The sequence below is a fragment of the Pleuronectes platessa genome, chromosome 20 (genome assembly GCF_947347685.1).
Source record: "Pleuronectes platessa chromosome 20, fPlePla1.1, whole genome shotgun sequence".
Classification (NCBI taxonomy): Eukaryota; Metazoa; Chordata; class Actinopteri; order Pleuronectiformes; family Pleuronectidae; genus Pleuronectes; species Pleuronectes platessa.
Genome location: NC_070645.1, coordinates 21,005,174 through 21,026,643, shown reverse-complemented (window position 1 = coordinate 21,026,643; position 21,470 = coordinate 21,005,174). Strand labels below are relative to the sequence as shown.

General features: G+C 47.7%; 2 protein-coding genes and 1 long non-coding RNA gene across 4 annotated transcripts; 1 reads left to right on the top strand and 2 right to left on the bottom strand.

The window, feature by feature from the left end:
• Nucleotides 1–229: 229 nt before the first annotated feature.
• On the bottom strand, nucleotides 230–6,629 carry gcm2 (glial cells missing transcription factor 2). The gene is made up of 8 exons (XM_053412553.1): nucleotides 6,175–6,629; nucleotides 3,582–3,645; nucleotides 2,939–3,127; nucleotides 2,750–2,862; nucleotides 2,331–2,456; nucleotides 1,982–2,238; nucleotides 1,334–1,568; nucleotides 230–1,041 (listed from the first exon to the last, which is right to left on the bottom strand). The coding sequence occupies exons 1-8, from the start codon at nucleotides 6,265–6,267 to the stop codon at nucleotides 727–729; spliced, it is 1,392 nt and encodes a 463-aa protein (XP_053268528.1). The 5' UTR covers nucleotides 6,268–6,629; the 3' UTR covers nucleotides 230–726.
• A 921-nt stretch (nucleotides 6,630–7,550) lies between these two features.
• sycp2l (synaptonemal complex protein 2-like) lies at nucleotides 7,551–20,262 on the top strand. Of its 2 annotated transcripts, XM_053412552.1 has the most exons (25): nucleotides 7,551–7,593; nucleotides 7,914–8,033; nucleotides 8,155–8,268; nucleotides 8,682–8,786; nucleotides 8,927–8,951; nucleotides 9,038–9,117; nucleotides 9,278–9,366; nucleotides 9,732–9,766; nucleotides 9,926–10,068; nucleotides 11,198–11,250; nucleotides 11,343–11,388; nucleotides 11,468–11,560; nucleotides 11,636–11,708; nucleotides 12,248–12,390; nucleotides 16,857–16,977; nucleotides 17,081–17,130; nucleotides 17,211–17,280; nucleotides 17,422–17,495; nucleotides 17,569–17,611; nucleotides 17,735–17,827; nucleotides 17,901–18,085; nucleotides 18,155–18,249; nucleotides 19,133–19,232; nucleotides 19,662–19,720; nucleotides 20,031–20,262. In XM_053412552.1, the coding sequence occupies exons 1-25, from the start codon at nucleotides 7,591–7,593 to the stop codon at nucleotides 20,077–20,079; spliced, it is 2,061 nt and encodes a 686-aa protein (XP_053268527.1). In that variant the 5' UTR covers nucleotides 7,551–7,590; the 3' UTR covers nucleotides 20,080–20,262. The 2 variants fall into 2 exon arrangements, with proteins under 2 accessions (XP_053268527.1, XP_053268526.1); XM_053412551.1 differs by having other exon boundaries at nucleotides 17,901–18,249.
• On the bottom strand, nucleotides 8,755–17,635 carry LOC128425776 (uncharacterized). Its single transcript, XR_008333174.1, has 3 exons — nucleotides 17,301–17,635; nucleotides 9,713–9,811; nucleotides 8,755–8,835 (listed from the first exon to the last, which is right to left on the bottom strand). It is a non-coding gene; the product is annotated as an uncharacterized LOC128425776 (long non-coding RNA).
• Nucleotides 20,263–21,470: the final 1,208 nt, after the last annotated feature.

Sequence of the window (21,470 nt, the reverse complement as noted above, 5' to 3'; positions counted from 1 at the left end):
TCATCTTGACACGTTTACACGGACAACCAAATTCTGATAAGACACTGAAATGTATGTTCTGATTACCTGAACCTGAATAAAGGCTTGAGCCCCCTCTCCTCCATGTTAGCAGATGGGACATGGACCAAACTAAAAGGTCTGAATGTGACACGCTGACGTCCAGGTCAGAAGTTTGATTGATAAACTTCATTTGTATTAATAGTCTCAGTGTAGAACACAGCAGGAAACGTTCTTTTCTTCATGTCATGTTTATTTGATAGTCAGGTTGAGAATATAACACATCATCATAAGCTCAGTCGTCTTCATGTTTATGACAATAAATAACAAACAGTCGTCTGTCTCAACCTGATACTCTTTAGAATGCAAAGTTTTTTTTATTGAAACTTAAGCTTCACTGAAACTGCATTCATCTGTGTTTCTGAGGCTTTCAGCCAAGTATCATGGTCTTCCTCACCTCAATGAGCTTCTAAAGAGGAAAAACACGACACAGGAACACTTTGTGTTGAGGCCATTTTTAAATTCATGAAATGTTGTGTAAAGGTTACACATGTAATCCTGAAGAGGGCGTGAGACGGAGTGTCCGAGATCAAAATGTATTTTCCGCTGGGAATAAAAAAACAATACAAATGTTTGAACAGATCTTTGTCCCTATGGTCCACATCAGTCGCTCTGCCAGGAGCAGCTGTACCGCAGACACCATGCTGACAGAGCTGGAGGTCGAGCTGGTCAGTATTCGTCGTAGCGGTACGTGTTGGGGTACGAGTAGCGGTAGTCATAACCATCTGCCCGCTCTGTTTTGGTTTGCAGAGGTTCAGGCTGAAATGACAGAGACTTGATGACTCCTCCAGATTCCTCCGTCACCTTCACCTCAGTGGAGTACGACGAGGAGGAGGCGGCATCCTCCATCAGCGAGGAGCAGCCGGGGAAGCCAGGTTTGGGCGGAGCACACGGCTGATAGGACGGCAGGCTGGCCGGAGGCTTGGGACACGTCTGGTAGGGAGGGAGCGTGGCGCCAGGCTTCGGACACGGCTGGTAGGAAACCTGAAGAGGATCAGGAACAGTGAGATGGTGACAGGAAAGGTTAAAGTCCTTATTGTCTGTTGACCTTTACATTGTCATATTATGATGTAAACTATAAACTCAAAACCTGACAGCTCTGAGCGTAACGTCTCCAGCTGTGAACTGTGTCGTCACTTGTCTGGGAAAAGTAAAGGAAGCGATGCAGCTTCAGTTTAAATGTTTCTTTCTCTGTGGGACAATAAAATATGTGACACACCAAGAGACGTGACCTCGACCTGACGACCCTGACCTCTGCTGGGGCACCCCCGCTCACCTTGGTTGTCGTGGTGATGATGGTCTGTAGTGCTGCGGGGGACCCTGGGGCGTTGCCGGGGTAACGACAGGGGTACTCAGCGCTGTAGTAGTGGTGGTTGTCTCCGTAGGGGGCGGAGCTCTTCAGCAGCTCCTTCCAGCCTGGAGGATGTTTGGTCTGAGGGTCAAAGGTCGAGGAAGAGGAGAGGGGAGCTGCCGATGAAGATGAGGAGGAGGAACCCAGGACGGGAGCCACCCTGCACACAGAACACAATCTGGTTTAACTCTGTTTAGACTGTCAAGGTGTCAGAATCTAGTTTAGACCTGGTCTGACAGAACCTGGTCTCAGAAACTGGTTTGATCAGATCTGGGTTTGTCTTGGTTCTATAATCTGGTTTTAACTTGTTCTCTTTCACACGGTTTAGTTTCAGTTTAGACACATTTAGAAAAATTCAGAATGTGCTTAACACTTGTTTTCTTTTCCCAGACCTGTTCCAGTGTAGAATTCTGGAATCTGGGTTGCACAAGTTTAATTTCAGATTTACAGGTTCTGGTTTGGATCTGTTTACATGACTGAACCTGGAAAATGGTTTGGACCGTCACACTGACAGTATCTGGTCCAGGATCTAAACTGGTCCAGGATATGGTTTGGATTGTATGTGAGGCTGACCTGGGGTCACAGAGATCCGCAGTCACTGGATACGAAGGGGATGTCAGGTACCCTTGGAACTCGTAGCCAGGCCTGCCCATGTAAAGCCTGGGATTGGCTGGTTTCTGCAGTGTGGGTGGGGCTTCTACCAGTGCATTGTGGGGGTTGTAGTAGGGCTCTGGGTTCTGGAATGCTGGGTAATGCTGAGGAAAGTTTGGTTCGATGAAGGAGATTCTGTCTGCTGGTTCAACGCAGGAGAGGAGGGCGGGGCCTAGAGCCTGAAGAAGGAAAACAACAAATAATAAACAATAAATTACAACTTTCACAAACAACAGTTGTTGTTAATGTTGTTGTTGTTGTCGATGTCAACCTGTGTTTCAATCAGTCGTCTCTTGGGTGTGAACGGAGGGGAACTGACTCGTCTCTTCACTGAACTTCTTCTTGCTTCAGTCTCGGACTTGGACTCTGGTCTGGGGTGGTCATGGACCCCTTTAGCCTGAAACAACATCAGCGATGAATACAGTGGAAAACATGATCAATTACAAGACAGAAACAACAACTACTGCTGAGTTCAGACCCGTCCAGAGCCAGGACCTGGCCCAACCCTGTGGGATCAGGTTCAACCAGAGTGGTGTCCACAATCTGGTTTAGATCTGTTTGGATTTCTGACTTCACAGACTGGCAAGAAGTCAAATAGCTTGATAGCTCAGTTAGCATGTTTAGCATGTTTAGCATGTATGTGTATGTGTGTGTGTGTGTGTGGGGGGGGGGGGGGGTTAAGATGCAGACCTGGAAGAAGATGGATTTTCCGTCAACTCTCCAGAAGTTGGTGACGGGGTACCCACTGTGACCGCGACATGGCAGCAGCTCCAGAGAACCGTTACAACTCGGACACAGCTTCTCTGAAACACACAGTGGGTCGAGCGTCAGCTCAGGACGGTTCAGTTCGGTTCTGCTTCTGGTTTCAGTCTTTCTTACTTTGCTGCTTCTGCCGGGCCTTGTCGCAGATGGCAGGGCGGAGCTGCAGTCTGGATCCATCCGGTAGCGTGCAGCCACGAGAACAGACCACCACCCCGAGACATGACTTCTTCAGGATCTGACAGTTGTGGTTGTTGGTGTTTCTCATTGCCCAGCCGGAAAGATGCCGCTGAGCATTTTTATCTTCAGCTGGAAAATAAAGACCCACTGTTAGCTGGAGCTAGCTTAAATACTAAATCTGTTAGCTGGAGCTAGCTTAAATACTAAATCTGTTAGCTGGAGCTAGCTTAAATACTAAATCTGTTAGTTGGAGCTAGCTTAAATACTAAATCTGTTAGCTGGAGCTAGCTTAAATACTAAATCTGTTAGCTGGAGCTAGCTTAAATACTAAATCTGTTAGTTGGAGCTAGCTTAAATACTAAATCTGTTAGCTGGAGCTAGCTTAAATACTAAATCTGTTAGCTGGAGCTAGCTTAAATACTAAATCTGTTAGCTGGAGCTAGCTTAAATACTAAATCTGTTAGCTGGAGCTAGCTTAAAAACTAAATCTGTTAGCTTGAGCTAGCTTAAATACTAGATCTGTTAGCTGGAGCTGCTAGCTTGGACTGTATCATAACATTTTAATAATAATAAAGTTTCTCACCACTGTAGATGTAACGAACATAACCGTCTGTCCACTCCTGGAAGAGGTCGAACTGCTTGGTGTCCTGCACACAGACAGGTGAGAAGAGAGACAGGTGAGCAGAGAGACAGGTGAGCAGAGAGACAGATGGACACACAGACAGGTGAGAAGAGAGACAGGTGAGCAGAGAGACAGGTGAGCAGAGAGACAGATGGACACACAGACAGGTGAGAAGAGAGACAGGTGAGCAGAGAGACAGGTGAGCAGAGAGACAGATGGACACACAGACAGGTGAGCAGAGAGACAGGTGAGCAGAAGGACAGATGGACACACAGACAGGTGAGCAGAGAGACAGGTGAGCAGAAGGACAGATGGACACACAGACAGGTGAGCAAAGAGACAGGTGAGCAAAGAGACAGGTGAGCAGAGAGACAGATGGACACACAGACAGATGGACACACAGACAGGTGAGCAGAGAGACAGGTGAGCAGAGAGACAGATGGACACACAGACAGGTGAGCAGAGAGACAGGTGAGCAAAGAGACAGGTGAGCAGAGAGACAGATGGACAAATAGACAGATGGACACACAGACAGGTGAGCAGAGAGACAGGTGAGCAGAGAGACAGATGGACACACAGACAGGTGAGCAGAGAGACAGGTGAGCAAAGAGACAGGTGAGCAGAGAGACAGATGGACACACAGACAGATGGACACACAGACAGGTGAGCAGAGAGACAGGTGAGCAGAGAGACAGATGGACACACAGACAGGTGAGCAGAGAGACAGATGGACACACAGACAGATGGACACACAGACAGGTGAGCAGAGAGACAGATGGACACACAGACAGATGGACACACAGACAGGTGAGCAGAGAGACAGGTGAGCAGAGAGACAGATGGACACACAGACAGGTGAGCAGAGAGACAGATGGACACACAGACAGGTGAGCAGAGAGACAGATGGACACACAGACAGGTGAGCAGAGAGACAGATGGACACACAGAGAGACTTATTTCTTTGAATCAAATTCAAAATGGTGGTTTTCTGACTGAACCCAGTTTTCTTGTCTCTCAACATGTTCATCGTGTCACGTTGTTTATTTACAGACGAATTTTGATACAATCAGAAGAGAAACAACAGATTTCAGTTCAACAAACAAATCCTAATTAAATGTAGTCAAATGATTGAGTTCAATCTAACTTTAATTAAGAAAAGAATTTCACGTCATGTTTGGACACATGATTTATTAATGTCAACATGTATGAGAGATATTGATCAGTGATCAGAATCTGGATCAGCTGAGTCTTAGTTTGATGTTTTAGTTTCACCGAAAACAAAAATATGAAAACCCGTTTCTACTGTTTTAGTGAAAACAAAGTGAAAAGTCGAATCAGCACACACACACACACCGACACACGCACATACACACACAACCTTTGCACAACCTTGGAATAAAAACCTGACAACGCACAGTGGATCTTCATTGTGTTAGTTTGTTACATGAATGTGAGAATAATAATTTAGAACTGTCTCAATTAATTTACACTGAATATGAATTATTATTATTTATTTTTTTACGTATTTTTAAAACAGAACATTTGTATTACATTTTTTATTAATTCATAGAGTAAATGTAATCATCATGATTTAACAAATCTAATTTCAATGATAAAACGAGAAAACCCCTCAGTTTAAATGTTTATTTAGTCATAACCAGAGATTAACCCTATAATGGTAGTTTAGATAATTGATTAAAATCTATCAACAGAATAATCACAGATTATAATCCTGTAAAATAGGATGGAGCAGGAAGAGAAACTAAAACAATGAAATTAAAATATAAAATGTGACATTTTTACTGTTTAGTTTATATAAAGTACAGAGTTTGGTTGGAGGCTCTGATTTTCTATTTGAGTTTTCTACAAGAACTATTTATTGAAATAAACAAGAAATAAGATTTAATTTGAAATATTACTTTTTTAAATAATGACTCGATTTTAATCAAAAAGACTAAAGATGAAGACAATTACTTTAAGATTTATTGATTAGAACAGAATGTTTTTTGGAAAAAATGTCAACATTTTAAAGATCTTTAACAAACTTATTAAGAAACAATGTTTTAATGAAGACATGTTGATATCTGATCAATATTCAAAATCCAGATTTGATTATATTTTATTTGTTTTATATAATATAATGATATTGTATATAAAAAATATATTTAAAACAAACAGGTTTCTGACACCAGGATCTAAGTGTAATAGAATTTGTTATTTAATATTCAGTCAAGAGCAATATTTCATGTTCAGTGTAGAAGCAGCTTTGATTATTGGTCAGTTATTGATGAGATTCTTCAGTTGAGAAAGAAACACTAAACATTTTTTAATTGTAGCTTATATTTAATTATATATTTTATTAATTTGTATATTTTATTTAATTGTATATTTTATTTTATTGTATATAATATATACAAATCCATAAGTCCTGTGTCGGATTTTTTTCATTTAATGTCATTTAAATATATTTTCTATTTTACCATTTTAAATTCGTGTGTAAATGAAATGATTTCGTTCAAAGTTATTCGGTTATGATGTAATGTTGATCAGTTACCTGCGGTAGTTTGGGGTCGTTGATGTCCCACGTTGACTTCATCCCGACCGAACACACACAGTCCGGCTCCTCGCGCTCCTCCGCCCGGGACATCCTCCAGGTCCTGCTCCTGGCTCGGGTCCTGCTCCTGACTCGGGTCCTGCTCCTGACTCGGGTCCTGCTCCTGACTCGGGTCCTGCTCCTGACTCGGGTCCTGCTCCCGACTCGGGTCCTGCTCCTGACTCGGGTCCTGCTTTCTGATCCGGATTCTTCGGATCCTGTTTAAGGTCCAGATTTGGTTCAGATCTGGATCAGACCTGAACCTGTGAAGAAGTTTTAATGTAAAACTTCTAGAACCAGATAGTTTAAATTTTTTTATTAAAATGTTAAAACCTCGCGTGTCTCCTGCGTCCTGTCAGAGTGCGTGCACCTCTGGTGAGTCTCAGGTAGAAGTGACGGGACAGGTGAGAGAGAGAGAGAGAGAGAGAGAGAGAGAGAGAGAGGCAGAACGAGAGAGAGAAAGAGAGAGACAGAAAGAGAGAGAGACAGAGAGAGTGTGTGTGTGTGTGTGTGTGTGTGTGTGTTACAAACAGTTCAGTGTTTCTCCCAAAACAAACAAAACTCATTACTCAACAATTAAGAGAGCAGCTTCTACCTGTCTGTCTCTCACCTGTCTATCGATGACCTGTCTGTCTCTCACCTGTCTGTCTCTCACTACTCTGTCTCTCATCACTCTGTCTGATAATGAACCTATAATTTATAGTCATTAAATTATCACTGTGTACCAGTTACTGAGCAACAGCGCCCCCTGCAGCCACATGTGGTGATTAACTCCGTCGCTGTGTTTTCCTGTAAAGACAAAGTGTCTCAATGTGTTGACTGTGTCGTCCCACTGGATATTACCCATGATCCTCTGCTTCCTGAACCTGAAGAGCTGCTGCTGTAACAAATCCACCAAACTGTTCAGAGTTCATCATGTTTTAACAGTTTCCTGCTGAATATTAAACTCTGGTTGTTAATAACTTCACAGTCGTTTTAGCTGATCTCAGTTCAGCTTCACTCTTCACCTGGAGCTGGTTGTGACAGTTTGTGACTCTCAGTCTGTCACTCAGTCAGTTCTTCTCACAGGAGATCGAACCCACTCACCACAGTTACAGAAAAGTTAGATTTATTTATTTTTATAATTTTTGTTCATATAACATGATTTATTTATGTTGTAAGAAAGAAAGAGCTCTATGATAAACGGATGAATTCACACATGAAACATTTCTTTAACAAGAAAAATGCAGTTTACGTTGTAGTAATATTTTAACACTGATATCCCTCCGATGTCGCGGGACTACTTTGTGTCCCTGCGCAGCCTCGACGCTGTGACGCGTTAATTGACTGCAGCTGAGCGCGCTCCCGACACAGGCACAGCGGCGGAGAAGAAGAACGATGGTAAATATCTGATTAATGTTCCTATTTAAACTGTTTCACTCACTGACGTCACAGGTGAAAGATCGAGGGTTACCAGCAGATGAAAGAGAAGTCATGTGTTAAACAGAGTTTATTTAGTCACAGGCTGCAGCGCCCCCTGCTGTCCGTCTGCAGCACCATCACTGTGTGTGTGTGTGTGTGTGTGTGTGTGTGTGTGTGTGTGTGTGTGTGTGTGTGTGTGTGTGTGTGTGTGTGTGTGTGTGTGTGTGTGTGTGTGTGTGTGTGTGTGTGTGTGTGTGTGTGTGTGTGTGTGTGTGTGTGTGTGTGTGTGTGTGTGTCAGTTCCAGGTGCAGCTGCAGGACTCTCTGATTGGTGGAGACTCGTATCAGCTGGTTTCTCTTCTTCAGTCTGAAGGTCTGAGTAGCTCCGCCCTCAACACTCTCGACCAATGGGTTACCAAGGTAAGGTCACCGTGGAGATGGCTGTTGTCTGTTTTACCATCTCTCAATTAATCCTGAATTTGATTCAAGGTCACATGACCTCCTCTGTCACTTGACCTCCTCTGTCACTTGACCTCTGCAGGATCTGAGTGGGCGTGGCTTCAGCAGAGTCGTGGTCGTGTTGAAGTCTTTACGGATCCTGTCAGAGAACAGAGGCGACGTTCAGACGCTCCTAGATTATGGACTGACTACAAAAGTATCTGTAATCTGTTTATTGTTAATCTCTATTATAGATGATTGAGTAATGATCACTGTGAATCCACTCCTCAATTTAAACTGCACTTCCTGTTAGCATGGTGAGCAGGTTACAAACAGTACACAAAGTTTGTGTGTTTATGTAGAGATTATGGAAGATTTACATTAGTGCAGTCAACATCTATCAGGGGCCCTTCAGGGTCAGTGTCTTGCCCCAGGACACTTCAGCATGCAGATGGGAGGACTGGGGATTGAACCGCCAACCTTTTGGATGGAGGACGACGGCTCTACCCCTCAGCTACATGGTTGCTGTTAGCTCTTTGTGTGGTTGTTATTTTGTGTATGTGTTGTTTACTCTTTGTGTGGTTGTTGTTTTGTTTATTTGTTGTTAACTCTGTGGGGTTGTGTGTTAAGGTGTTGCTGTGGTTCAAGGCTGTCTGTGACTTACTGACCTCTGACCTCCATAAAAGCTCCGCCCCCCTGCTGAGCCTGACTGAGGAGTTCTTCGACTACTTCCTGGTGAGGAGCATGCTGGGAAATCCGCTGGTATAGTCACATGTCATCTGACCTGAGAACAGGTGACATCATTACAGGAGATGTAACATGGACTGTACCTGAAACTGCCTGTCTGTCCCCCTCTCTGCCTGTCTGTCTCTCAGGTCCTGTCTCAGGCGTCTCTCCCAGGTTTGTGATTTTTGAGTTTATTTACTTTGAGCCACATAATGCTGAACTCCCCTGTCTGCCTGTCTGTCTCCCTGTCTCTCTCTCAGTCAGTCAGCTGTCTGTGGTTCTTCTTCAGTTGGCTCAGTTCACTCTGGAACCAGAACTCCACTTCCCCCTGAGACTGGAGGTAACCATGGAAACAGCTAATACACTCAATGGTCTGTGCTGGTCTCTGTTGGTCTGTGCTGGTCTCTGTTGGTCTGTGCTGGTCTGTGCTGGTCTCTAATGGTCTGTGCTGGTCTCTAATGGTCTGTGCTGGTCTCTGGTGGCCTGGTCTCTTGTTTCAGGCCATCAGAACCTTTAACAGCATCTTGGAGTCTCTGAGCCGAGAGCAGCGGAGACTGATCCAGAACGAGCAGAACCAGAACAAGATGCTGTAAGAACCTGATACTGGTCCTGTCTGGATTGTAGACCCACCATTTTATACCTGTCTGTCTACCTGTCTCTCCACCTGTCTGTCTGTCTGACTGTCTACCTGTCTAACTGGTTACCTGTTTGAGTGGCTACCTGTCTGACTGACTGACTACCTGTTGGCCTGTCTGGCTACCTGTCTGTCTGACTGGCTACCTGTCTGTCTGACAGGCTCATGTCGGCCTGTCTGGCTACCTGTCTGGCTACCTGTCTGGCTACCTGTCTGTTTGACTGACTGTCTGTCTGTCTGATTGGCTACCTGTCTGTCTGACTGGCAACCTGTCTGTCTGATTGGCTACCTGTCTGGCTACCTGTCTGTCTGTCTCACAGGGAGAAGGTGGCAGCAGCCGTCCTCACAGTTGGTGGTGAGTCCAGTAGATTTTCTCTGAGCCTTGATGAAACTGAGTCGTCTGTAAAGAAGTGAAAATAAATGAAATGTTTGAAAGTGACCAGTAGGAGGAAGAAGATCAGTTGATGTGTCATACAGGCGGCCATGTTTGTAGTTCTAACTGTTGTGGTTTGAGACTACGAGCTGCAGGTTAGCCTATCAGAGGCTCTGTGTCGTCTGACACCCAGGAAGGATCGACAGCAGAGAGCCAATCATTGGTTCTGCAGTAGTGACATCAGTGGCGCATTTTGTGACATCAGAGACGGAGACTTTGAGGTGGTGAGTGTCTGTCTGTCTGAACATCTGTCTGTCTGACCACCCGTCTGTCTGAACACCCGTCTGTCTGAACACCCGTCTGTCTGAACACCCGTCTGTCTGAACACCCGTCTGTCTCTCTGAACACCCGTCTGTCTCTCTGAACACCCGTCTGTCTGAACACCCGTCTGTCTGAACACCCGTCTGTCTCTCTGAACACCCGTCTGTCTCTCTGAACACCCGTCTGTCTGAACACCCGTCTGTCTGAACACCCGTCTGTCTGAACACCGTCTGTCTGAACACCCGTCTGTCTGAACACCCGTCTGTCTGAACACCGTCTGTCTGAACACCCGTCTGTCTGAACACCGTCTGTCTGAACACCCGTCTGTCTGAACACCCGTCTGTCTGAACACCGTCTGTCTGAACACCCGTCTGTCTGAACACCCGTCTGTCTGAACACCGTCTGTCTGAACACCCGTCTGTCTGAACACCCGTCTGTCTGAACACCGTCTGTCTGAACACCCGTCTGTCTGAACACCCGTCTGTCTGAACACCCGTCTGTCTGAACTCCCGTCTCTCTGAACTCCCGTCTGTCTGAACACCCGTCTGTCTGAACACCCGTCTGTCTGAACACCCGTCTGTCTGAACACCCGTCTGTCTGTCTGAACACCCGTCTGTCTCTCTGAACACCCGTCTGTCTCTCTGAACACCCGTCTGTCTGAACACCCGTCTCTCTGAACACCCGTCTGTCTGAACACCCGTCTGTCTGTCTGAACACCCGTCTGTCTGAACACCCGTCTGTCTGAACACCCGTCTCTCTGAACACCCGTCTGTCTCTCTGAACACCCGTCTGTCTCTCTGAACACCCGTCTGTCTGAACACCCGTCTGTCTGAACACCCGTCTCTCTGAACACCCGTCTGTCTGAACACCCGTCTGTCTCTCTGAACACCCGTCTGTCTCTCTGAACACCCGTCTGTCTGAACACCCGTCTCTCTGAACACCCGTCTGTCTGTCTGAACACCCGTCTGTCTGTCTGAACACCCGTCTGTCTGAACACCCGTCTGTCTGAACACCCGTCTGTCTGAACACCCGTCTGTCTGAACACCCGTCTGTCTGAACACCCGTCTGTCTGAACACCTGTCTGTCTCTAAGGACTGCAGACGTTTCCTGAATTTTGTGAACCGTTACCATGGCGACCAGAGGAGGTGATAATCTTAATTAAATACTCTTTAAAAATAAAACTAACATTGTTAATCATAAGAATAATAAAACCAAATATTTGTATTGTGTCTGATAGAATCTACACCTTCCCTTGTGTCCGGGCGTTTCTTGATTCCACTCAGGTGAAACATTACACCCCCACAGATACATCTCAGGTCACATGATCACTTCATGGTCACTTCCTGTTTTCTTCTTCTGTAGCTGTTTCCACCAAAAGACGACAAACTGGACGAGTTCTGGATCGATTTTAACGTCGGTTCAGGATGTGTGAGCTTCTTTGTCGACGAGCCTCAGGTATTTAACTTTACTACACACTATCCTGTATTTAGTATGTATTTTAGTGTGTTGTATGTATGTTGTATGTTTCAGGGTTTCCTGTGGGGCTCCATCCACCTGCTCAGAGAGGATGTTGATAACTTCATTCTTCAAGTCACACAAGACGGTCAGTGACTATGAACTGTGTCTCACACTTGATCTAAAGGCTCCATATTGTGTAAAATAATTTTTCTGAGCTTTTACTATCCGTTATGATTTGAAAGGGCCAGTAGGGGGCCTCAAAGTATGACAACAGTCACTATGCTGACTTTTTCACTCAGCCTGGCCGTGTGTCACTCAAAGTGCAGTCAGCCAATCAGAGGAGGGGCTCAAGAGGCAGGTCTGCAGCTCCAGAGAGGACGGACAGAGGACATGGACACACTGCAGCAGTTTGTCCACTTTAAACCACTGATGCATCATCTCAGGGACCAACACCTCCCACTCAGTCCAGAGAGGAGTAAAATATGGTCCTTTAAATGTCTGTTAGCTTCAGTCGTCTCAGCCTCGTCCAGTCCTCAGCACTCCAGCGTTTCACTCATTAACCCTATGTGTCGGGTTATGGTCTAATGACTAATCAATGATCTTTATGATCTGTGTCAAACATGATGATGTGTAACCATGGTTTTAGGAATTAGTTAATTTTAAACCCTTTTACTGTGTTCCCAGAATGCACTGCGGCGAAGACGGTCCTCAGTGTTCAGCTGATCAATCCCATCATGCATCACAGCAGCCGAGGTCAGAAGGTGGAGCTGAGCTTCAACTATGAACATCAGAGAGAACTGGAGGAGGCTGCGGAGAGAGTCTTCACGGTACCTGTCTGTCTGCTCACCTGTCTGTAGCTCTCTGCTCACCTGTCTGTACCTCTCTACTCACCTGTCTGTCTGTCTGTAGCTCTCTGCTCACCTGTCTGTAGCTCTCTGCTCACCTGTCTGTCTGTAGCTCTCTGCTCACCTGTCTGTAGCTCTCTGCTCACCTGTTTGTCTGTCTGTAGCTCTCTGCTCACCTGTCTGTAGCTCTCTGCTCACCTGTCTGTCTGTAGCTCTCTGCTCACCTGTCTGTACCTCTCTGCTCACCTGTTTGTCTGTCTGTAGTTCTCTGCTCACCTGTCTGTCTGTACCTCTCTGCTCACCTGTTTGTCTGTCTGTAGTTCTCTGCTCACCTGTCTGTACCTCTCTGCTCACCTGTTTGTCTGTCTGTAGTTCTCTGCTCACCTGTCTGTCTGTACCTCTCTGCTCACCTGTTTGTCTGTCTGTAGTTCTCTGCTCACCTGTCTGTCTGTAGCTCTCTGCTCACCTGTCTGTCTGTACCTCTCTGCTCACCTGTCTGTAGTTCTCTGCTCACCTGTCTGTCTGTAGCTCTCTGCTCACCTGTCTGTCTGTAGCTCTCTGCTCACCTGTCTGTCTGTAGCTCTCTGCTCACCTGTCTGTCTGTAGCTCTCTGCTCACCTGTCTGTCTGTAGCTCTCTGCTCACCTGTCTGTCTGTAGCTCTGCTCACCTGTCTGTCTGTAGCTCTCTGCTCACCTGTCTGTCTGTAGCTCTCTGCTCACCTGTCTGTCTGTCTTTAGCTCTCTGCTCACCTGTCTGTAGCTCTGCTCACCTGTCTGTCTGTCTGTAGCTCTCTGCTCACCTGTCTGTCTGTAGCTCTCTGCTCACCTGTCTGTCTGTAGCTCTCTGCTCACCTGTCTGTCTATACCTCTCTGCTCACCTGTCTGTAGTTCTCTGCTCACCTGTCTGTCTGTAGCTCTCTGCTCACCTGTCTGTCTGTAGCTCTCTGCTCACCTGTCTGTCTGTAGCTCTCTGCTCGCCTGTCTGTCTGTAGCTCTGCTCACCTGTCTGTCTGTAGCTCTCTGCTCACCTGTCTGTAGCTCTCTGCTCACCTGTCTGTCTGTAGCTCTCTGCTCACCTGTCTGTCTGTAGCTCTCTGCTCACCTGTCTGTCTGTAGCTCTGCTCACCTGTCTGTCTGTAGCTCTCTGCTCACCTGTCTGTAGCTCTCTGCTCACCTGTCTGTCTGTAGCGCTGCTCACCTGTCTGTCTGTAGCTCTCTGCTCACCTGTCTGTCTGTAGCTCTGCTCACCTGTCTGTAGCTCTCTGCTCACCTGTCTGTCTGTCTGTAGCTCTCTGCTCACCTGTCTGTCTGTCTGTAGCTCTCTGCTCACCTGTCTGTCTGTCTGTAGCTCTCTGCTCACCTGTCTGTCTGTAGCTCTCTGCTCACCTGTCTGTCTGTACCTCTCTGCTCACCTGTCTGTCTGTAGCTCTGCTCACCTGTCTGTAGCTCTCTGCTCACCTGTCTGTCTGTACCTCTCTGCTCACCTGTCTGTCTGTAGCTCTCTGCTCACCTGTCTGTAGCTCTCTGCTCACCTGTCTGTCTGTACCTCTCTGCTCACCTGTCTGTCTGTAGCTCTCTGCTCACCTGTCTGTAGCTCTCTGCTCACCTGTCTGTCTGTAGCTCTCTGCTCACCTGTCTGTAGCTCTCTGCTCACCTGTCTGTCTGTAGCTCTCTGCTCACCTGTCTGTAGCTCTCTGCTCACCTTTCTGTCTGTAGCTCTCTGCTCACCTGTCTGTAGCTCTCTGCTCACCTGTCTGTCTGTAGCTCTGCTCACCTGTCTGTAGCTCTCTGCTCACCTGTCTGTCTGTAGCTCTCTGCTCACCTGTCTGTCTGTAGCTCTCTGCTCACCTGTCTGTAGCTCTCTGCTCACCTGTCTGTCTGTAGCTCTCTGCTCACCTGTCTGTAGCTCTCTGCTCACCTATCTGTCTGTAGCTCTGCTCACCTGTCTGTAGCTCTCTGCTCACCTGTCTGTAGCTCTCTGCTCACCTGTCTGTCTGTAGCTCTCTGCTCACCTGTCTGTCTGTAGCGCTGCTCACCTGTCTGTCTGTAGCTCTCTGCTCACCTGTCTGTCTGTAGCTCTGCTCACCTGTCTGTAGCTCTCTGCTCACCTGTCTGTCTGTAGCTCTCTGCTCACCTGTCTGTAGCTCTCTGCTCACCTGTCTGTCTGTAGCTCTCTGCTCACCTGTCTGTCTGTAGCGCTGCTCACCTGTCTGTCTGTAGCTCTCTGCTCACCTGTCTGTCTGTAGCTCTGCTCACCTGTCTGTAGCTCTCTGCTCACCTGTCTGTCTGTCTGTAGCTCTCTGCTCACCTGTCTGTAGCTCTCTGCTCACCTGTCTGTCTGTACCTCTCTGCTCACCTGTCTGTCTGTAGCTCTCTGCTCACCTGTCTGTAGCTCTCTGCTCACCTGTCTGTCTGTCTGTAGCTCTCTGCTCACCTGTCTGTAGCTCTCTGCTCACCTGTCTGTCTGTAGCTCTCTGCTCACCTGTCTGTAGCTCTCTGCTCACCTGTCTGTCTGTAGCTCTGCTCACCTGTCTGTAGCTCTCTGCTCACCTGTCTGTCTGTAGCTCTGCTCACCTGTCTGTAGCTCTCTGCTCACCTGTCTGTCTGTAGCTCTCTGCTCACCTGTCTGTCTGTAGCTCTCTGCTCACCTGTCTGTCTGTAGCTCTGCTCACCTGTCTGTCTGTAGCTCTCTGCTCACCTGTCTGTAGCTCTCTGCTCACCTGTCTGTCTGTAGCGCTGCTCACCTGTCTGTCTGTAGCTCTCTGCTCACCTGTCTGTCTGTAGCTCTGCTCACCTGTCTGTAGCTCTCTGCTCACCTGTCTGTCTGTCTGTAGCTCTCTGCTCACCTGTCTGTCTGTCTGTAGCTCTCTGCTCACCTGTCTGTCTGTCTGTAGCTCTCTGCTCACCTGTCTGTCTGTAGCTCTCTGCTCACCTGTCTGTCTGTACCTCTCTGCTCACCTGTCTGTCTGTAGCTCTGCTCACCTGTCTGTAGCTCTCTGCTCACCTGTCTGTCTGTACCTCTCTGCTCACCTGTCTGTCTGTAGCTCTCTGCTCACCTGTCTGTAGCTCTCTGCTCACCTGTCTGTCTGTACCTCTCTGCTCACCTGTCTGTCTGTAGCTCTCTGCTCACCTGTCTGTAGCTCTCTGCTCACCTGTCTGTCTGTAGCTCTCTGCTCACCTGTCTGTAGCTCTCTGCTCACCTGTCTGTCTGTAGCTCTCTGCTCACCTGTCTGTAGCTCTCTGCTCACCTTTCTGTCTGTAGCTCTCTGCTCACCTGTCTGTAGCTCTCTGCTCACCTGTCTGTCTGTAGCTCTGCTCACCTGTCTGTAGCTCTCTGCTCACCTGTCTGTCTGTAGCTCTCTGCTCACCTGTCTGTCTGTAGCTCTCTGCTCACCTGTCTGTAGCTCTCTGCTCACCTGTCTGTCTGTAGCTCTCTGCTCACCTGTCTGTAGCTCTCTGCTCACCTATCTGTCTGTAGCTCTGCTCACCTGTCTGTAGCTCTCTGCTCACCTGTCTGTAGCTCTCTGCTCACCTGTCTGTCTGTAGCTCTCTGCTCACCTGTCTGTCTGTAGCGCTGCTCACCTGTCTGTCTGTAGCTCTCTGCTCACCTGTCTGTCTGTAGCTCTGCTCACCTGTCTGTAGCTCTCTGCTCACCTGTCTGTCTGTAGCTCTCTGCTCACCTGTCTGTAGCTCTCTGCTCACCTGTCTGTCTGTAGCTCTCTGCTCACCTGTCTGTCTGTAGCGCTGCTCACCTGTCTGTCTGTAGCTCTCTGCTCACCTGTCTGTCTGTAGCTCTGCTCACCTGTCTGTAGCTCTCTGCTCACCTGTCTGTCTGTCTGTAGCTCTCTGCTCACCTGTCTGTAGCTCTCTGCTCACCTGTCTGTCTGTACCTCTCTGCTCACCTGTCTGTCTGTAGCTCTCTGCTCACCTGTCTGTAGCTCTCTGCTCACCTGTCTGTCTGTCTGTAGCTCTCTGCTCACCTGTCTGTAGCTCTCTGCTCACCTGTCTGTCTGTAGCTCTCTGCTCACCTGTCTGTAGCTCTCTGCTCACCTGTCTGTCTGTAGCTCTGCTCACCTGTCTGTAGCTCTCTGCTCACCTGTCTGTCTGTAGCTCTGCTCACCTGTCTGTAGCTCTCTGCTCACCTGTCTGTCTGTAGCTCTCTGCTCACCTGTCTGTCTGTAGCTCTCTGCTCACCTGTCTGTCTGTAGCTCTCTGCTCACCTGTCTGTAGCTCTCTGCTCACCTGTCTGTCTGTAGCTCTCTGCTCACCTGTCTGTAGCTCTCTGCTCACCTGTCTGTCTGTCTGTAGCTCTCTGCTCACCTGTCTGTAGCTCTCTGCTCACCTGTCTGTAGTTCTCTGCTCACCTGTCTGTCTGTAGCTCTCTGCTCACCTGTCTGTAGCTCTGCTCACCTGTCTGTCTAACAGTTGTTTTACGTTCTTCCTGTCAGAGAGTGAAGGGCGCCCCCTGTGGTTCAGAGCCAGGGGATCCAGTCAAGGCCCCGCCCCCTGCAAAGGGACCCGGTCGATCGTACAACAGGAAGAAACCACAGAGCAAGAGTCAGCTGAAGAGTGAGTGCCACCTGCTGGACTCTGAGCGTCATCACAGTCTGTTAGTTTCGAGGATTTTGTTTAATACAACAGAAACACAAACGTGATGTTTGTGTGTTTGTAGTTCTGCCCCTGTCGTCTCCCAGCAGCGACGATGACTCCTCAGTGATGAAGGTGATCACAATGTAAACATCAGCTGACACATGAACAGGTCAAAAGGTCAAAAGTTCAAAAGTCAGTTTTCTTTTTTTCAGAACTCAGGAAAAAGTCGAGCTGAGTTTCTATTTGATCAGATCAGACACTCGACTCCGAAGTACGACTCAGGTCAGAGGTCACACACTCACCGGGTCTTGGAACTGGTAACACACCTGGTCACTCACCCAGTGTGTTGCCACAAACCTGCTGACATCACAGATACTGAATATTTGAAACGCCGTCTGGTTTGACTCTGACGTGGACCCTCAGGTGCTCCTGTCCATGCAGAGCCACAGGTCTCACAGGAACACGAGTTTGCAGGAAGTAGTTCTCCAATACTAACGGTACATTTCAAATTTTGAATTTTTTGGAAAAATGTTGTTTTCTTCTATTCACGTGTTTGCCTCGTTGTTTCAGGAAGTGTTCAGCAGAGAGAGGAAGAGAGTCGCTGCAGACTCAGGTCTCTGATCTGTAACGCATCATCATTCACTTCCTGATTTCTGTGGTGGAACTGGAGGCGGAGCTTCCTCAGCAATCTAATGATTTGATGATTTGATTCTATCTGATGTTGATCGTACCTCAGGTTACCTGTCAGACCAAACTGAGGGCACGACGGCCAATAAGAGGAGGGTGGAGCCTCAGACAGAAGAGGAGGAGCCTCATTCATCAATGACAGGTAATGAATCTTTCATTCTTTGGTTTGAATTCTTTTACAAACGCTCAAATTAATTCATTTCACTTGGTCTCAGAATGTTCACCGGAGGAGGCGGGGCCTCCAACAGGAGAGGAGGGGGTGTTTGAAGACTGGGCGGGTTCTAATGACAAGAGGGAGGCGCCCGTAAACACACCGGGGTCGGGGCCGGAGTCAGAACTGACGTCAGACATCACGGCTGCTTTCAGAAGCTTCAAAGAACGACTGGAGCACAACTTCACCGTCAGTAGCCCCCGGTCAGTCTGTGGTTCTCCATCATCAGCATCATGTTCTGACCTCCACTGTTCTCAGGGCGGCTGGACCACGATTCAGAACCAGGTTCTACTGTCGCTGAGAGAGAGTCAACAACAGGTGTCATCACTGCTCACAGCTGTCCATCAACACAGGTACCCCCCCAGCAACACAGGCCCCGCCCACACCAACACATCTGTCCATCAACACAGGCCCCGCCCACACCAACACATCTGTCCATCAACACAGGCCCCGCCCACACCAACACATCTGTCCATCAACACAGGTACCCCCCCAGCAACACAGGCCCCGCCCACACAGACACATCTGTCCATCAACACAGGCCCCGCCCACACCAACACATCTGTCCATCAACACAGGCCCCGCCCACACCAACACATCTGTCCATCAACACAGGCCCCGCCCACACCAACACATCTGTCCATCAACACAGGTACCCCCCCAACAACACAGGCCCCGCCCACACAGACACATCTGTCCATCAACACAGGTCCCGCCCACAGCAACACGGGCCCCGCCCACACAGACATGTGTCCATCAACACAGGTACCCCCCCAGCAACACAGGCCCCGCCCACACCAACACATGTGTCCATCAACACAGGCCCCGCCCACACCAACACATGTGTCCATCAACACAGGACCCGCCCACACCAACACATGTGTCCATCAACACAGGCCCCGCCCACACCAACACATGTGTCCATCAACACAGGCCCCGCCCACACCAACACATGTGTCCATCAACACAGGTACCCCCCCAGCAACACAGGCCCCGCCCACACCAACACAGGCCCCGCCCACACCAACACATGTGTCCGTCAACACAGGTACCCCCCCAGCAACACAGGCCCCGCCCACACCAACACATGTGTCCATCAACACAGGTCCCGCCCACAGCAACACGGGCCCCGCCCACACAGACACACTTTTCCAACGCACCTGTGCACTCTACAAAATCTTTTTCCACAAAATAACACACAAAATATGTGTGTGTGTGTGTGTGTGTGTGTTTTAGGTTGTTGCTGTTGCAGAAGTTTGAAAACGACGTCACTGATCAACTCAAACAATTGGAAGAAAACTCAACAACTGTGAACAGCATGAACACACAGATACTGGTAGAGACACACACACACCAAATCATAATGATCGCCCCCTGGTGTCTGGCTGTAGTACAGGTCATAAACCTCCATGTTAGCAGATGGGACCAAACTAGAAGCAGACGTTAAAGAAATGTGTGTAAAGATGTTTCTGTCGTTTCAGGTCGTTCTCTTCTCTCTGATGTTTGTTCACGTGTTTCTGATCAGTTTGGTTTGAATGAGTTATTTGATGATATAAAAACAGACTTAGCCGCGTGATTGACATCTGAGACTGAATCAGGATTGGTTGAGGGCATGTATGGGCGGGACCTTGATACCACGTTCACTACTGCTCAGACTCTGACTGTAAATGACGTCAGTTATTGACAGTTCCTGTAGACCTGCTTTGTACCAAGTCCGGGTCTCCGACCTGACCCAGGACCACTTCTGTTCCTCTTTGTCTTCCAGAGTTTTTTCCAGAATGAGATGCAGCGACTCGGCTCCTTCTGCGACGAACATCAGCAGCGGTCAGTCTGACCTTTGACCCTTTCACTGTTCTGGATCAGCTCACTCTGTCACAGTGCAGTTAGGAACCTGGTGTCAGGACCCAGTTGAATATGTTCGTTCTAATTCATGATCTGATTTAAACCACTTTAAACAATCTGGATGCAGATCATGACGAGGCTCATATTCCAGTTTAACCTGTTCACACTGTCGGGTTCGGTTTTAAACCAAGAGAATCCAGTTTGAAACCTCTTTGAAACCTTTGGAATCTGGTTTGGATGTGTCTAGACTGTTTGAATCTGGTGTAAACAACCTGGTGTTTGTGTTTTTTAGGTTGAAATGTTTGGTGAACGGACAATCAGAAAATCCTTCCACTCAGTGAAGGAGAGACGACGTCGTCCTATCAGAGAATTCTTCAGATCTGGTTTCAGTCGTCTATTGGGAATGAAAATCCAGATCAATCATCGTTTTCACATTTTTCTGATGTTTGAGTTTTTTTATTTTTCTACTTGAGTTAAAGGGTCAGACTCTTCTGACTGAGACAAATAAAGAAAAATAAAGAGTCTGTGTGTCTCTTTGTAGAACAGCTGCTCTACTGCGCCCTGGTGGTGAAGAGGAAGAACAGCTGGGGGACGCGTTCTGGATAATGACTGAAGAACAAGATTCAGAATAGAAATGTAGAGTTAAGTTAAACCAGACTTAAACCTGAGGTAGACGTATTTTGATGTCGTATAAAAACCAACAGGATTCATCTAAAAGTAAAGACGGCTTCCTGTTGAGTATCAGATGACGTCTGTGGCTCAGGAGGTAAAGCGCAGGTGACCAGAGGGTCGGCAGTTCGATCCCCTGGTCTTCCAGTTTGAATTTGGAAGTGTCCTCAAGCAAAGTTACTTAAACTCAAAAGACCTTTAACGACTGCGACAGTCTGTTAGTGTGTGTGTGTGAGTGTGTCATACAGAAAAGATCTAGAAGACCTGATGTGTAAATACAGATTAGTTACATTCAATTTTCCTCTAGTAATCTTCTGTTTAGTGGAAACAGAATCAGTTCTGACATGTTGAACCTGTGATGACCTCTGACCTGTGCAGATCAGAGCAGCAGAGATCTCAGTAGCAGAAGAGTTTGTGTTTGCAGCAGCTCGTTGTCAAGCAGCGAAGTGACACCAGAGGAAAAACAGAAAAATCCCCCGAAGAAAACAGAGAGACGACTAATGAGGAGCGATTAGCGCCCGGGGGGGAGGAGAGGGTGAGGAGACACCGCTCAGGTGAATCGCTCTCCTCCGAACATCAGAGCCGCGAGAACCACCAGAAGGACTGCTTCACTTTCTGGACGTGGATTGTGAATGGACTCCAGGAGGACAGACGGAGGATGCTGATTGGCTGAGGGTCGGCTGTTCCTTGTGTTTTTGTCCTTTTTCTTGTTGGACTTTGATGGACCAGCAGAAAGACGGACTCTGGACCTGCTGAGACGTGACGGTCAGTGATCACCAACAGCTACAGGTCAGTAAAACCAGGACTGCACTGGGAGCAGCTTGCTCCATAGCCTACTGGTTTTAATGGTTTTATTTAGTCAAAGCATTAAGATCATTTGTCTCAAACATAGAATTCTCTGTAACTTAATCTGATACTCGGCTTCTCTGATAGAGCAAAATCAAATTCAGCGTTTCATCAGCGTAATGTTTTAGTTCTCCACCTTTCAGACGTTTTATTGAATTTCTAATGTGATTGATATGTTTACGATCACTGGCTCATTGAAACAGAAGCGTCAACACGG

Excerpts from the sequence above, each read along its gene's own strand:
- gcm2 (XM_053412553.1), bottom strand. The coding sequence starts at position 6,267 with ATGTCCCGGGCGGAGGAGCGCGAGGAGCCGGACTGTGTGTGTTCGGTC. Across the intron at positions 2,863-2,938 it reads GGCCCGGCAGAAGCAGCAAA|AGAAGCTGTGTCCGAGTTGT; the intron begins GTAAGAAAGACT and ends TGTGTGTTTCAG. Across the intron at positions 2,457-2,749 it reads GAAAATCCATCTTCTTCCAG|GCTAAAGGGGTCCATGACCA; the intron begins GTCTGCATCTTA and ends ATGTTGTTTCAG.
- sycp2l (XM_053412551.1), top strand. Across the intron at positions 12,391-16,856 it reads CTGCGGAGAGAGTCTTCACG|AGAGTGAAGGGCGCCCCCTG; the intron begins GTACCTGTCTGT and ends TCTTCCTGTCAG. Across the intron at positions 17,281-17,421 it reads GACTCCGAAGTACGACTCAG|GTGCTCCTGTCCATGCAGAG; the intron begins GTCAGAGGTCAC and ends GTGGACCCTCAG.